Raw genomic sequence first — 14,105 nt, 5'->3', positions numbered from 1 at the left:
GATTTTGCCAAAATGCATGTGGTGGACATAGTAGACACGTGGAAAAAGCTCCTCTGGTCTGATGAGACCAATACTGAACATTTTGGCCTTACCGCAAAACGCTCTGTGTGGTGCAAAGCCAACAGTGCTCATTGCCCTGAGAGCACCATCCCCATGGTGAAGCATGGTGGTGGCAGCATCATTTTGTGGGGATGCTTTTCATTGGCAGGGACTGGGAAACTGGTCAGGATTGAGGGCAAGATGAATGGAGCCAAATACACGGCAATTCTAGAGGAAAAGCTGTTTCAGTCTGCAAGGGACCTGGGACTGGGGCGGAGGTTCACCTTCCAGCAGAACAATGACCTTAAACACACAGCCAAAGTGCCACTGGAGTGGTTTAAAAACAAGAACCTGGATGTCGTAGAATGGTGCAGTCAAAGCCCAGACCTCAATCCGATTGAGAATCTGTGGCAAGACTTGAAAAATGCTGTTCACCAATGGTCCCCATCCAACCTGACAGAGCTTGAGCAATTTCACCAAGAAGAATGGGCAAAAGTTGTGGGATCCAGATGCACAAAGCTGGTAGAGACTTACCCGAAAAGACTCATAGTTGTAATTGCTGCCAAAGGCGCTTCTACCAGGTATTGACTCAGGGGTGAATTCTTATGCAACCAACAAATGCCAGTTTGTTTTAGATTAATTCACTTTTGTGCCACAATAAAAATATTTTGCACCTTCAGTGTTAAGTATTCTGTGTAAATGAAATGGTAAAAATGTCAATTAAATCCATTTTAATTCCAGGTTGTAACACAACAAAATGTGGAAGAGTCAAAGGGGGTGAATACTTATGCAAGGCACTGTAGAAATGGATTCTAACTTCTACAGTGTACTGATTTTGAAAGGTATATCAAACTGAAAGTTTTAAAAAAAATCTTCTGACAAAAACATACAAAATCTTAGTAAGTTTTCACTGTGAAGAACAAGTTAAGCAATGCATGATAAAATGGGAACAAGATTTAGGAATTACATGATTTGAACTTCAGGAATATTTATGGATAAGAGCTAGTTTTTCACAGTGTAAATTTGCAAGGAAATTGTTTTAAAATAATGATACAATGGCATATAACTCCAGTGAAATTACACAAGATATATGGTAGACTAATACAAATATTTAGAAATTTCACACAGAAGACGGAAGCTGCATTCACACGTGGCAGGATTGTGAACAAGCAAGGGTACGTTGGATAAAAATAAGGAAAATGATAAATCTAATAACATACGTCAAACCTGAAATGGATCCTTTATTGTTTCACTTAAGTTATCCTATGATTTTCCCTTCACATAGTTATCAAATGATCATGTATATGGTAGTAGTAGCAAGCTGTGCCAAGCAGTGGTCTTGTTGATGAATGGGGAAAGGAAGTGTATAATTATTAAGTCCTGTCTAAGCTGTCCAGTTAAACAATTAGAGTAAGGGAAGATAGACAAAAACAAAAAAATTTTTTTTGTTGGAATGGAGATCTTTTCTTGAGTTTAGGCAAAATAAGGCACATACTTCTACAAATACAACACATTTAATTTGTTATAATGTGTGTCTATAAATTCATAGATGTGCATAGGCATGTATGTATGTTTATCCAACACTGCTTGTATGATTGTTTTTTGTTGTGTTACAACTATATTAAATTTTTGTTAGATGCACACAGATGCACACATAAATAATAACGTACTAATTAAAAAAGAAATGGGAAAATTACACCACTTTTTGAAGGAGATTCGAATCTTTTGTGCTTTGCTTTTTACGAACTCTCTTTTCATTCAACGAGTCTTTTCTGACCAAACAGACTCATAAACACACATTTTGAATCCAGCATTTGTGTGGGAGAAATGCTGGAAAAGACACTTGGAGCAGAGAAACAGGCGAGAAAAAATCCCTTCATCTTCCCTTCAGTACTTCCTTCATTCTAAAGCCACCCTCTCCCAAAGTGGCTGTCGTTTTGAAAAAAGGAGGCGAGGCATCATGTTGCGTGTGCTTAGCCCCTGAATCTGGGTTTTTGAAAGAAGCCATACAGGGAGATTGGAAACTTCATGTTCAGCTCCTTCATCCAGGCTCGGTATAGCAGCGGAGGCCGAACCCTTCAAGGAACGTGACTGTCTGTGGAAAGACCAACAAGCGTGAGGAAAGTGTCTGGGGTTTTCACCTTCCCAGATAATTTGCATTTGCTGACTGATTTCTCTTCCCTATTAGGAGTTGGGGTGTGTGCTTTACCTATGGCACATGGTTTGCATTGGAAGTATTTGCTTGTATGCAGCACAGCTACCACGATGGGTGAGTGGACACTTTTTTCCAGTTTTATAAAGACGATCTGCTGATTAGGATAAATTATTTGCAACAAAGGAGGCCTCTCAGTTGGCAAGGAGGACATGTCTTCTTATTACCCTGTTCTCTGTAGGATGGGGCTTGGCGGGAGAGTGTCCGCAAATTGCACTGAGACAAACTGCTCTGCAGTTCAGCTTGGTATCGATCTGGCCTTAAAGTGGAGGCAGTAAAGACAATACCCGTCAGTCTCCTTTGGGGCCTCGCTTGCTTGCCCAGTTGTCTCCTGACACAGGGGAAGAAGCAGAGGTACCGCCACAACTGCAGCATCTGCTCTGCTCTCCATATGTTCATGCTGCTTCTCCGGAATGCACTCTCCTGGCCCCACCGGAAAGCAGGTGGACCAGCCTCTCAGGCATTGGAGGTGTCCCTCCCGCAGATGCTTCTTCTCTCACGCTTCCGTGTTCAACTTGTACTCCGCAGCCAGCTGCTGGGGGTCTGCCTGCACTTTGGGGAGTGGGATGGTGGGACTGGAACCCTGTGACATCTTTCATCAGGGGTGTGAGAACCATAAATCCCAAAGCCATTAAACTGAGAGGGGTAAAAGATAACAAACATTTAAAAATAAATGATCCAGCTAGGTCAGTGTTCTTCACTGCAGAGCCCGAGGGCCGCTGGTGACTCCAGATCAGCTAAGGTGCAGCTCTCCACCTCCCCCCGCCCTTGTTCCCTTCCTCTCTTTTTGCAGCAGCTGCTGACTCTCAGCAGGGCCTTTCTAGCTTTGCCTTGTGGTTTGCTTGAGCAGTGGGCCAACCGCTGTGGCCTGGGCTACTGAAGGAGGCTTCATGGGTGGGGAATCGGGAGACCTGCTGCTCCTCAGCAGGTCTCCCGATTGCAGGAGCAATCAGCCAATTAGATGTGATGGGGCAGGAGCCCTGGGAGCAAAGAGTGATTGGCTAGCAGCAATGGTGCACTGCACAGGCATTGGAGGTGGATGAGAAATCGAATGTGTGGGGAAAAGAGAGAGCAACGTAGACCTGCACTGGGAGATTTTGCAGCACTGCATAGAGCAGAGCACTCTCCCAATAACAAATAGAAGGTCCATCCTAATCTAAGGAACAAGTGAGTCTCTCTGGCGACTTGATGACTGGCTGATGAGGCCTTGCTTGGATGAGGGGGAGAGGCCTGGAAAGGTCTCCAGTTGAGTTTGGTGCACAATGTCACCACTTGACTGGTAGCGGGAGAGGAGAGGGGCCCCGCCACAGCCAGGAAAAGGCCCCCAAGTGGCCTCAGTGGTGGGGCCTGGAGCCCAAGTGGCTTCTGCTTGAAAAATAGTGAAGGTCACCAAGCTATATGCAGCAGCAGCAGCAGCAGACAGACTAAAAAGGGGTGATGAGGGTATAGCATTTAAAGAGAAATGACTTTAACACAGTTTAAATTGAAGCATTGAGCATAAACATCATTTAGCATTTAAAGGAAAACTAGCCCTTAGAGCAGGAGGCAGATGCTAGCCCAACGTACTATAGAAAAAAATAGAGGTCTGTGAGCATGTGTGTCTTCCTAGCAAAGTGTGTGCTTTGTGCTGAAGAGGTCGGGGGAAGGAAGGAAAAAAAGATTTCAGACTGGTGATTTTGGATCTTGGGATGATTTGAATGGGGAAGAAACAGTTTTTTTCAGATTGTGAGAGCATTTTAGTGGGGAGAAGAAAGTAAAGCAAATTAAGGGGTTTTGGAAGAAAGCGGATGGAGAGGCTTAAAAGAGCAACAGGGAATTCCAAGGCCAAGGGTTGCATAGGCTTGGGGAGAGGTGATGAGGAGTGGCAGTCGTAGCGCGGAGGAGGATAACCTGGCCATATCTTATGGAAGCCACAGAGAAGAGTTTCTAACCTGAGTGTGCGGATGTTTGGGATGGAGTGTAACATTAGAGGACTAACAGACCACTTAGAAGGGTAGGGGGAAGGAATTTAGTGTAAGGAATTCCTTGTCCTCATCTACTGGCTTGAGTGCATTGGAAGCTCTCCTGAGCTGCTTTGGGAACAGGAAGAGATAGAGAAGGGGAGTTGCTCTCTTGAGCAGAGAGTGTCATCATGAAGAATGACCTGCAGCGTATTCCTGCAGTAAAGAATCCTAAGAGTCCAGGGGCTTATGGGGCTCCTTTTATCTTTCCTCTCAAGATTTAGTAAAACGAAAACTAAGTTCTCACTTCAAGGTGGCTAATCAAAATTGAGAAATCTGTTTTAAGGTGCCAAAGAAGAAAGAGGAAAAAGAGTGCTTTTCTTTTTCCTTCCTGATGTGAGGGGAGGGGAAAGGAAGTGGGTCTTGCTCTAGCAACTCTGGCCATAGTCTGGGACAGATTTTCAACCTGTCACTGGTCCATTTTGTATTCAACAAAGGACCCTACTGAAGTGACAGAGATAGTCAGGTAGGCTGGAATTATTTTGGAATGGCAGATTTTTCCCTCTGTCTCTTTCTGAGGCAAAATGTCGTCTTTTTCCTCTTCCCAATTCATTCCTGACACAGTAGTGGGGTTTAAGTGTTTTAAAGGGCTAAAAATGGTTAAAGGGGTTACGCAAAGTAACAATGGCTTATAATTGGTTCCTTCCAGCTGCCTTAAATAGGAAGGCTAAAAATCACCATACTTCCTGGATACTTCTGTGACTGTCACCAGTGAGGGATGATAGGGAGTTGTAGGCCAAAACATCTGGGGGACCACAGTTGGCCACTGCTGCCCTAAGGCAAGATGTGCAGCTTGCAAGAGTTAACAGGAAGGGTTAAGGAAATCAGAAGATAAAAGGCTAATCAGAAAGGCCTTGCAAGAGGTCATGTGTGCAGTTCTGCCTGGGATGTGCTTGGCCCGAGTTCATGCCTTTTCCAAGATGAAGATGTTGGAAAGTCTGGTGTGACTTACAGCTGAGTTGCTTCATATAGAGAAAGCATGGCATAGAATCATAGAATAGTAGGGTTGGAAGGGCCTACAAGGCCATCGCGTCCAATGCCCTGCTCAATGCAGGAATCCAAGTCAGAGCATCCCTGACAGGTGGCTGTCCAGCCTCGTCTTGAACGCCTCCAGTGTGGGAGAGCCCACCTCCTCCCTAGGTCATTGGTTCCATTGTCGTATTGCTCTGACACTCAGGAAGTTTCTCCTGATGTTCAGCCGGAATCTGGCTTCCTGTCACTTGAGCCCATTCTTCCGTGTCCTGCACTCTGGGATGATCAAGAAGAGATCCTGGCCTTCCTCTCTGTGACAACCTTTCAAGTACTTGAAGAGTGCTATCATGTCTCCCCTCAGTCTTCTCTTCTCACGGCTAAACATGCCCAGTTCTTTCAGTCTCTCTTCATAGGGCTTTGTTTCCAGTCCCCTGATCATCTTGGTTGCCCTCCTCTGAACTCTCTCCAGTTTGTCTGCATCCTTCTTAAGGTGTGGTGCCCAGAACTGGACACAGTACTCCAGATGAGGCCTAACCAGTGCTGAGTAGAGGGGAACTAGTACTTCCCGGGATTTGGAAGCTATGCTTCTATTAATGCAGCCCCAAATAGCATTTGCCTTTTTTGCAGCCACATCACATTGTTGGCTTATATTCAGCTTGTGATCGACAACAATGCCAAGATCCTTCTTGCTTGTAGTGTTGAGCCACGTATCCCCCAACTTGTAACTGTGCATTTGGTTTTTTTTTCCTAGGTACAGAACTTGGCATTTATCCCTATTAAATGTCATTCTGTTGTTTTCTGCTCAGCGCTCCGGTCTATTAAGATCACTTTGAATTTTGTTTCTGTCTTCCAAAGTATTAGCTATCCTACCCAAGTTTGTGTCATCTGCAAATTTGATCAGCATTCCCTGCACCTCCTCCTCCAAGTCATTAATAAAAATGTTGAAGAGCACTGGGCCCAGGACTGAGCCCTGCGGTACCCCACTCGTTCCCTCTCCCCAATTTGAGAAGGTCCCATTGATAAGCACTCTTTGAGTCCGATTCTGTAGCCAACTGTGGATCCACCGGATCGTTGTTTCATCTAGCCCACTTTGAGCTAGTTTGCTCATCAGGATATCATGGGGCACTTTGTCAAAAGCTTTGCTGAAGTCGAGGTATATGATGTCCACAGCATTTCCACAGTCCACAAGGGCGGTTACTTGATCAAAAAATGAGATCAGATTTGTCTGGCAGGATTTGTTCTTGACAAATCCATGTTGGCTTCGAGTAATCACTGCATTGATTTCAAGATGGATTCCTTTATCATCTGCTCCAGAATTTTCCCCGGGATTGATGTCAGACTGACTGGTCTGTAGCTCCCAGGTTTCTCCTTTTTACCCTTTTTGAAGATAGGGACAACGTTAGCCCTCCTCCAGTCATCTGGCACATCCCCCGTCCTCCATGATTTCTCAAAGAGAATAGACAGCGGTTCTGAGAGTTCTTCTGCCAGTTCCTTTATTACTCTAGGATGCAGTTCATCTGGCCCTGGAGATTTGAACGCATTCAAAGTAATTAGGTGTTCCTTGACCATATGCCTATCAATCTCAAGCTGCAATCCTGCCCCTTCAGCCTGTACTTTGCCTTTGCCAGGGGGGTCATAGACACTCTTTTGGGAGAAGACTGAGCCAAAGTAGGAATTGAGCACCTCTGCCTTTTCTTTGTCATCTGTTATCGTTTTGCCATCCTTATTTAATAGCTGAATAAAATAATATAAAAGCCTTTTTGTTGCTTTTAGCATCCCTCACTAACCTCAGCTCGTTCTTGGCTTTAGCTTTCCTGACACCATCTCTGCAATTTGTGCTTCCTGCCTGTACTCTTCCTTTGAACCTTGGCCTTCTTTCCACTTCCTATATGTGTCCTTTTTTGTTTTCAGGTCATCCCTAAGCTTTTTGTGAAGCCACATTGGCTTCTTCTGTTGTCTTCCACCTTTTCTTCTTGTTGGAATTGTTTGTAATTGTGCCTTGAGAATTTCTTTTTTTAAAAGCTCCCACCCATCTTGGATTCCTTTTCTCATCACAGTCGCTTGCCATGGGGCCTTACTGATCATTGTTCTGAGTTTATTAAAAACAGCTTTCCTAAAATCCAGGGTACGTGTTTAACTACACTCGGCTTTTGCTTCCTTTAGAACCAAGAACTCAAGTACAACATGGTCGCTTTCCCCCAGAGTTCCTGTAACTGCTACTTTATCCACTAAGTCATCTCTGTTGGTTAGGATCAAGTCAAGGATAGCTGGTCCTCTAGTTCCTCTAGATTGGGCTGAAGACATTTCAGACCGCAAATCCACTAGTGGACTTATCTTCTTGTATGGGGTGGAGCTGTGAGTTGGGCAAGCCACAAATTGGCCATGGTTGCCCACTCATCTACTGAAGCTTAATATGTATCTGCTGCAGAAGGGTGCAAAGAGGTCTTATGGCTTAAACTACTACTTGAGGACTTGGGAGTTGACGAGCCCATTCCTATACAGATCTATGAGGACAATCAAAGTTGTGTAAGACTCTCTCTATCAGAGAAAAACAGTGCATGCACAAAACGCCATGTTAAACTTCATATAATAAAGGATCTACAACAGCAGGGGTGTGTAAAGTTATGCTGTTGTCCCATGGGAAACATCACTGCTCACATATCCATCAAGCCAAAGATAGTTACCAGGGTCTGCGAGAAAAACTAAGTCTCGCAGACTCTGGAGCGTGCACAATTGAGAAGGGAAATGTTGGATAATAGGAACAACTCCGCATGTTTCCAGACACTAGGGGCCAATAGAGAATATCCTGTAGCCCGATCGGTTCCTTTTTCCTGCTCCCTCCACTTCCTCGTCCTCTGCAATATGCAAGCACCATGCGGTCTCTCCAGAAAGGAAGCAAGTAGCCATATCTCATGCCTTTGGTTACTTACACTCGTACACCCAGCTTTAGGGGGTGCTTATAGTTAAACAGTGTTAGATATCCTGTGTTTAAAAGCACTAATAAATCAAGTTGATTTGAACTTCTTTTAAACTGGCTTTAGACTGCATTTACTGCCTCCAGTACTAAATGCAGTGTTGCCATTTAGTAGAACCGATGGAGCTGTGGAACCGATTCCAGGTACTAGAGGATGAGACTGGAGTACAGCCAGCAGAGGAAGAATCACAAGGGAACCTGCATCAGAGTGAGCAAGAGGCTGAAGGTCAGTCAAGCAGAGGCAATGAAACCCAGGCTTACAACAAGAAGAAGAGAAGAGTAGTAGTAGCAGGAGACTCCTTGCTGCATGGGATCGAAACCCAAGTATGTCGCAAAGACCTGTGGACTCGCCAGGTATGTTTTTCTCCCGGGAGGACGGATTAGAGATGTGACTGAAAGGTTGCCTGCACTCATAAAGCCCACTGACAGGAATCCCTTTCTTCTCATCCATGTGGGAACAAATGATACCGCCAAGCGGAGCTACGAAGAAACCACGTCAGACTTTGAAGCTCTGGGAAGGAAACTCAAGAACTTTGGGGCCCAGATAGTTTTCTCATCCATCCTTCCAGTAGTTAGAAGAGGGATAGAAAGGCAATGAAAAATACTCCGGGTGAATGACCGGCTACGAAGGTAGTGCCGACGAGAGAGATTTGGATTCTGGGACCACAGGCTATACTTCCAAGGGATGGGTTGCACCTCACAAAGGATGGGAAGAACGTGTTTGGCCACAGCATGAAGAACTTCATCAGCAGGGCTTTAAACTAAATCCTACAGGGAAGGGAGATGTAAAGTTGGGGGTAACAATGGACAAAGGCTCATGCATCGCACCCGAGAGAACAGCTCTAATAGCGCCCAGTAAATAGTCTTCAGACACATGTAGGAAGAAAGCCAGACTATGAAGCACATGGTCTTTGATGTCAATTTACTGATGTCCAGAGTATGGGAAACAAACAGAACGAACTTGAACTCTTAATACAGGAGGGAAATTATGACTTGATAGGTATAACTGAGACTTGGTGGGATGACTGTCATGACTGGAATACAGCAATTGAAGGATAGAACTTGTTCAGAAAGAACAGGAGGAACAGAAAGGGAGGTGGGGTTGCACTGTATGTGAAAAATACATGTCTCTGCACAGAAATACAGGAGGAGGAGCTTGGTAGCCCCATCAAGAGCATCTGGATCAAAATAAATGGAGCAAAGAATAAAAGGAACCTGGTGGTCGGAGTCTACTACCGGCCACCCCATCAAGGAGAGGTCAAGGATGAAACGTTGGATAAGCAAATAGCCAATGTTTTAAGGAAGCAGGATGTAGTAGTAATGGGGGACTTCAATTTCCCCGATATTTGTTGGGAGACAAATTCTGCAAAACATGGCCCCTCCAGAAAATTCCTGACTTGTGTGGCGGATAACTTCCTCCTACGGAAAGTAGAGGAAGGAACTAGAGGATCAGCTATCCTTGACTTGATCCTAAACAACAGATATGACTTAGTGGATAAAGTAGCAGTTACAGGAACTCTGGGGGAAAGCGACCATGTTGTACTTGAGTTCTTGGTTCTAAGGGAAGCAAAAGCCGAGTGTAGTCAAACACGTACCCTTGGATTTTAGGAAAGCTGATTTTAATAAACTCAGAACAATGATCAGTAAGGCCCCATGGCAAGCAACTGTGATGAGAAAAGGAGTCCAAGATGGGTGGGAGCTTTTAAAAAAAGAAATTCTCAAGGCACAATTACAAACAATTCCAACAAGAAGAAAAGGTGGAAGACAACAGAAGAAGCCAATGTGGCTTCACAAAAAGCTTAGGGATGACCTGAAAACAAAAAAGGACACACATAGGAAGCGGAAAGAGGGCCAAGAAACAAAGGAAGAGTTCAGGCAGGTAGCACAGAATTGCAGACTGGGAACTACAGACCAGTCAGTCTGACATCAATCCCTGGGAAAATTTTGGAGCAGATGATAAAGCAATCCATCTTGAAAACAATGCAGTGATTACTCGAAGCCAACATGGATTTGTCAAGAACAAATCCTGCCAGACGAATCTGATCTCATTTTTTGATCAAGTAACCGCCCTTGTGGACCGTGGAAATGCTGTGGAAATAATATACCTCAACTTCAGCAAAGCTTTTGACAAAGTGCCCCATGATATCCTGATGAGCAAACTAGCTCAAAGTGGGCTAGATGAAACAACGATCCGGTGGATCTACAGCTGGCTACAGAATCGGACTCAAAGAGTGCTTATCAATGGGACCTTCTCAAACTGGGGAGAGGGAACGAGTGGGGTACCGCAGGGCTCAGTCCTGGGCCCAGTGCTCTTCAACATTTTTATTAATGACTTGGAGGAGGAGGTGCAGATAGGGCTGTTGCTAGGGTCTTAAAAGATCCGGGGCACAAGCCCATAACACAACTTTGCATATATATATATATGTATGTATGTATATGTATGCATATGTAGGTATATATGTATATGTATATATATGTGTATATATGTGTGTGTGTGTATGTATGTATATATATATATGTATGTAGCAATGAATATGAACTTGAGCACGCTCCGGGAGAGAGCGCAGGACAGGAAGGCCTGGCGTGCTATGGTCCATGGGGTCATGAAGAGTCGGACACGACTGAACGACTGAACAACAACAAAAACATGTATAGAATCATAGAATTGTATAGTAGGGTTGGAAGGGGCCTCCCAGGCCATCAAGTCCAACCCCCTGCTCATTGCAGTAATTCAAGTCAGAGCATCCGTGACAGATGGCTGTCCAGCCTCGTTTTGAACGCCTCCAGTGTGGGAGAGCCCACCACCTCCCTAGGTAATTGGTTCCATTGTCGTATTGCTCTTACAGTCAGGACGTTTTTCCTGATGTTCAGCTGGAATCTGGCTTCCTGTAACTTGAGCCCATTATTCCGTGTATGTGTGTGTGTGTGTGTGTGTGTGTGTGTGTATATATGTGTGTGTGTGTGTGTGTGTGTATATATATATATATATATACACACACACATGCACACGCACACACACATATACGCACACACGCGTGTCTAAACGCATATACATGTGTGTGTGTGGAGCGTGCATGCAGTGTGCTTGCGTGTGTGTATAGATGATATACATACATAAGAAGTGTGCACTGACCCCCCACCCGACTTCAACTCTGACCCCGATTCAGCATTTTGGAAAATATCCCACTTCAGCTCAGCACCAAACCTGAGTCAGTGTTTGGAAAAATAAGTCTATGCTTCCTGTTGACTACCATGGGAAATTAGAAAAAAAATGTAACTTTTTTCTCTTGGTCAGAGCTGGATAATTTCAGGCATAGTAGCCCCCTTGAAGGGGATTACACCTCCCAATGTCAGAAAAATAGGTGCAGGGTTTATATTTTGATTTTATTTTAAAGGGAACTGCCAATCACATTTTAATTCCTTGGAAGAATTGGATAAAAATTTCAGGATTCATTGCCCCATCAGAGGAGATCATGACTGCCAAATTTCAGAAGGATAGCCACAAGGGTTTTTGTGCAAGGGTGGCCTTGACATTTTGAGATCTCCAAATGAGGACATATTTCTCTCTCTATGTTCCTTGTGGACCATTGTTCTGAAAGTTACAGACAGCCTACAGTTGTCCCTAAGTAAGAAACCAGCAATGTTTCAGAAGGATAGGTGCAGCAGTTGATGTGGAAGGGGAGTTCTCCAGTTTGGAGGAGGGAGTGATTTGCTTTCCCTTCCATTCACCCCTTCCCCAATAGTTTTTTGGTAAATTTGTATGAAAATGCACAGGTCATTAGAGGTGTCCCTCAGGCAAGAAACCTGCAAAGTTTCTGAAGGATATACATGCATTCTAATTTAGAATTACTAGAATTTATTTACATTTCACCAATGTTAGCAGCAGGGGAACATGGGTGGGAAGGTGCTATTGCACTCATGTCCTGCTTGTGGGTTTCCAGTGGGCATCTGGTTGGCCTCTGTGTGAACAGAATGCTGGACTAGATGGAGCTTGGTCTGATGCAGCATGGCTCGTCTTACGTTCTTAAACACAGAGTGCCTCTGAGCATGTGCAGAATGTTTTTCTTTCCCCACTGAGAACTTACATTCTCCCCCTACCAGTTCTATTCCCCTCCATGCAACCATCCCTCCTCATCCTACCATCCTCCAGCAACTGTTCATAAAAACACATGTCTTGTTTTGTGCAACTCCTCTCTACCTCCTCCTTGTTATGTACAAGCTCTCATTGTATCTTCCTCCCCATAACTTCATTTGTGCCAAGACTTCACCAGGATTCAGCCAATGAATCTGTTTTCAAAACTAAGCTAAGTTATGGAGAAACTCTGAGCAGGCAGTAAATGCCTTTCCCTCACCACTGAAGCTAGAGGTCATGCAAAAAAGACCCCAAACCCACAAATGACAAAACATGCATAGGACTGAGCTGAAAGGGTAGTTAATTCATTAGACAGAATTGGGTAGGCACTGTATTAAGCCTGCAGTACCATGCTCACAACTCAGGACTTATTTCTGAGTAAACATGCAGAACATCAAGGTGCAAACCTCTCTGCAAAAGTAACTTGTGCTGGAATCCTATGCACACTTTCCTGAGGGTAAGCCTCATTAAACATAATGGGGCTGCTGAGTAGGCATACATAGGATTGCATAAATTAGCAATATTTATCTCTCCTCCACTTAAAAAACAAACCAAAAACTCCTCTATTTTTATTAAAGCTTTCTGTTCAGAGGAACATAGGAAGCTGCCTCATACTGAGTCAGACCCTGGGTCCATCTAGCCCAGTATTGTCGACACTGGCTGGCAGCAGTGGCTCTCCAGGGTTTCAGGCAGGATTCTTTCCTAGCCCTACCTGGAGATGCCGGGGATTGAACCCGGGACCTTCTGCATGCCAAGCATGTGCTCTGCCACTGAGCTACAGCCCTTCCTATTGCTGGATAATGGCAACTGACAAACAGCCCCAGATTTGTTTCTCTGCAACCACGTGAACCCACTCTTCTCAAAGGCTAGAGTGAGAAAGAGAAAAACCAACCCTCTTGTCTGTTCATATAAAGTCAAATACAGTTCAGAACTTCTCTTGCCCACTGAAGAAAATTATCTTTAAGAATTCCCCAGAATATGCTCTGGATGGAATGAAGAAGAGAAAGAAAGAACAGGATAGGGGAGGGAAGAAGAAAAGAGGAATGGTGATTGGAAATGCGGGGAGGGGGTAGAGAGAATTTCCTAAGCCAAGTGGCTCCTTTCAGAGAGGTAGTACTTCAGAGGAATTTAGGAGGCTGTGGAGAGATTGTAAGGATTGCATGTACTTAAATGAACTATATGAGGTGAGGTGGCTAAGGGCTTTTTCTAGCTTTTTTAAAACTGTAGAACCTGTTTAAAAGCCCCAGCAGTTTCTTGATCATGACGCCACATAGTCCTAACCCTCCCTTTGGGATTATTTGAGTCCTACAGCTATTTAGGAGAAATTAAAGTGGAGGGGGAGAAAGACGTTTGTGGAGACTGATTGGATCCTTTGCTGTACTGAAGCTATTAAACTTCTGCAGAACCCAGAGGTTCCAGTTTGGGGCAGTAAAATCTGATGCTGTGTGAAATACCAGTATTTCACATGGAGCTCTTTCTTCCCTTCCTTCTCCCTCTTCAAAATTTCATTGCAGGCAAGCTCCCAACAGTGGGCATGTAAGAGCAGGAAAAAAAAGTAGGGGGAGAGAGATTTTTTGCACCTCAAAAAAACCCTACACCAGAGATTAGGGATAGTGACCTCCTAATAGTCACCTTAAACATCTTCTGATTGGGATCCCTAATCCCTTGGGTGACTTGACAGTTTTTACCTTTTGTTTTAGAGTTTGAGAAGAGGAAACTTTACACGTGCATGAAAGCCACTGGACCTAACTGTCTGAAATTTGGTAGGTTCAGTCA

At 44.4% G+C, this 14,105-nt stretch overlaps 1 protein-coding gene across 3 annotated transcripts in view; it reads left to right on the top strand.

The window, feature by feature from the left end:
- The window catches only part of LSS (lanosterol synthase), a 54,714-nt gene that overhangs the window by 35,358 nt on the left and 5,251 nt on the right, over positions 1 to 14,105 (top strand). For 2 of the 3 annotated variants that reach the window (XM_084820419.1, XM_084820428.1), the window contains one exon: positions 2,228 to 2,308. In XM_084820419.1, the coding sequence (XP_084676545.1) occupies positions 2,228 to 2,308 (81 nt within the window). Of the gene's footprint in view, positions 1 to 780; positions 852 to 2,227; positions 2,309 to 14,105 lie in introns of those variants that run through there. The other variant, XM_084820439.1, reaches the window with a different exon arrangement.

This window comes from Heloderma suspectum, chromosome 1 (genome assembly GCF_057233095.1).
Source record: "Heloderma suspectum isolate Gila_16-S chromosome 1, 16-S_ref, whole genome shotgun sequence".
In the NCBI taxonomy this organism is placed as follows: Eukaryota; Metazoa; Chordata; class Lepidosauria; order Squamata; family Helodermatidae; genus Heloderma; species Heloderma suspectum.
The sequence above is the reverse complement of the archived record's forward strand: the minus strand, read 5'-3'. Positions and strand labels throughout refer to the sequence as shown.